General features: G+C 30.9%; 1 protein-coding gene across 5 annotated transcripts in view; it reads left to right on the forward strand.

The window, feature by feature from the left end:
- Positions 1-2,500, forward strand: part of LOC113804536 (Transient receptor potential cation channel gamma) — a 356,342-nt gene that overhangs the window by 319,587 nt on the left and 34,255 nt on the right. For all 5 annotated transcript variants that reach the window (XM_070115955.1, XM_070115957.1, XM_070115958.1 and 2 more), the window contains exons 10-12: positions 1,620-1,735; positions 2,020-2,153; positions 2,492-2,500. The exon at positions 2,492-2,500 is cut by the window's right edge and continues 112 nt beyond it. In XM_070115955.1, coding sequence (XP_069972056.1) covers positions 1,620-1,735; positions 2,020-2,153; positions 2,492-2,500 — 259 coding nt within the window. The remainder of the gene's footprint in view (positions 1-1,619; positions 1,736-2,019; positions 2,154-2,491) is intronic.

Raw genomic sequence — 2,500 nt, forward strand, 5'->3', positions numbered from 1 at the left:
TTTGCTTTTATTATCATCATTATTTTTGTTTTTTATTTTATTATCATCATTATTTTAGTTTTTGTTATTGTTATTATTATTATCATTATTGATATCGTCATTGTCATTATTATCATTATTGACATCACCATTGTCATTATTATCATTGTTATCATTATTATTGATATTATTATTACCATTATTATTATTATTATCATCATTATTGATATCATTATTATGATTTCTGTTATTATTATCACTATTATTGTAGTTATTATCATTACCTTTTTCAATATTATTATTATTGTTATTATTATCATTATTATTATTATCATTATTACTATTATTATTGATATCATTATTATTATTATCATTATTGTTGTTGTTGTTATTATTATTACTATTATTATTATTATTATTATTATTATCATTATTATTATTATTATCATTAACATTATTATCATAATTATTATTATCATTATCATCTTTTTAATTATTATTATTTTTATTATCATTGTTATTATTATTATCATTATTATCATCGTTATCTTTATTATCATCATTAGTATTACCAATATTACTTCATTATTTTAATTGTCATTATCACTATTGTTATTATTGTTATCATCATCATCATTAACATTATTATTGATATCATTATTACCATCAATTTTGCTTTCATTATTGTTGTTGTTCTTATTATCATTATCCCCATTACTATCATTATCATAGTAATAGTTGTAGTAGCAGTAGCAAATGCAGCATTAGAAAGAATAAATGGTAATGGTAATGATAATAATGATATTAATAATGATGATAATAATAAGAATAATGAAGATAATGATAACAATAATAATGATGATAATAACAATGATACTGATAAGAATAGTGATATTGATAATGATAATAATAACAATATTAATAATAATTGTTATGATAACAATGATAATGATAATAATGATAATAATGATAATGATGATGCTGATAATGATATTGATAACAATAATGAAGGTGATGATAATGATGACGATGGTGATAGTGATAACGATGATAATGATGGTGATACTAATAATGATGATTGCAATAATAACGATAATAATGATGACAATAATTATAATAAAAAATAATAATAAAGATAACAATGATAATAATAATAACAATAATAACAATAATAATTATCATAATAAGGATAACAATAGTAATAGTGATAATATAAATAATAATGATAATGATAATGGTAACAAAAATAGCAATAATAATAGTAAGTTATCATAACATCAATGATAGTGATAATTATCATCATAACGATACTAACAGCAATTTTAGTAATGATAATAACAGTAATTATAATACAAATGATAATGATGATTACAATAATTATAACAACTGATAATAGTAACTAAAAATAATGACTAATTGTGTGTGAGTGGTAATTCAGATTACTGCTATTCCTTCACAATGCTATTCCCCGACACCTGCCTCGATCTCTTCCGTCTCCGCTCTCTCCTTTTCCCCTCATCATTCTACTACGCTAACCCCCCTCCCCTCCCCTCCCTCCCTCCTTCTCGCCGAGATGCCCTCCCCCATCTCCACTCACCCGCGCCCTCTCCCCCCTTGATGACCCTGTGGCTGACCCCCAGGTGCAGCGGGAGGTACGAGACAACACGGGCACGGAGAACCTACCCAGGAAGGAGTGGGACACGTGGGACCCCATGCTCATCGCCGAGGGCCTCTTCGCCGCGGCCAACATCTTCAGGTAGGGCTCCTAGGTTTTCGATTTCTAAGGTCTTCTTTATTTTTGTTATTATTCGTGGTCACTTTCTAAGTTATTTCTTCTTTTTTGAGGCGATTTGTTTCACAGGTGTTACGATGAGGGAAATTTTCTATGACATTTATTCTACACTCTGGAACGTTTTGTAAAACATAAACATATTTCTTCTCATAAAACTCCAACACCAAATTTCCAAACAGTGTAGCTAGAGATTCCGACAGAGCACGTTCATAGAGCCAGCATATCTGAGCCTCACCTCCCCTTCGCAGCTCGCTCAAGCTGGTGTACATCTTCAGCGTCAACCCCTACTTGGGGCCCCTGCAGGTGTCGCTCTCGAGGATGGTCGTGGACATTCTCAAGTTCATCTTCCTCTACCTCCTCACGCTGTTTGCCTTCTCCTGCGGTGAGTGTGGCTCTCAGGAGGGGCTCTAAGGAGAAAGGGAATATTTGAATGTTATATGACATCTTGCAATAACCATAATCAGTTGATCTGTTCTGAATAATAACGAACGTATAATACTGCCGATAATTAGAATAATGGTTTCACTCTAGCAGTGAATAATGTTATAACATTTATCATAAACTTATCACAAACTTACTGTTTGTACAACTATTACATACAATTATCAATACATATCTACCAATTAGAGCCACTGCAAACCCTTTCCAATTTAGCCCCAACCCGTCCACCTCCGTTCCTTCTGTTTCGTCCCTCGGTTCTCACCCGCTGCTCTCTTCCAGGAATGAACC

Source organism: Penaeus vannamei, chromosome 38 (assembly GCF_042767895.1).
Source record: "Penaeus vannamei isolate JL-2024 chromosome 38, ASM4276789v1, whole genome shotgun sequence".
Lineage (NCBI taxonomy): Eukaryota > Metazoa > Arthropoda > Malacostraca > Decapoda > Penaeidae > Penaeus > Penaeus vannamei.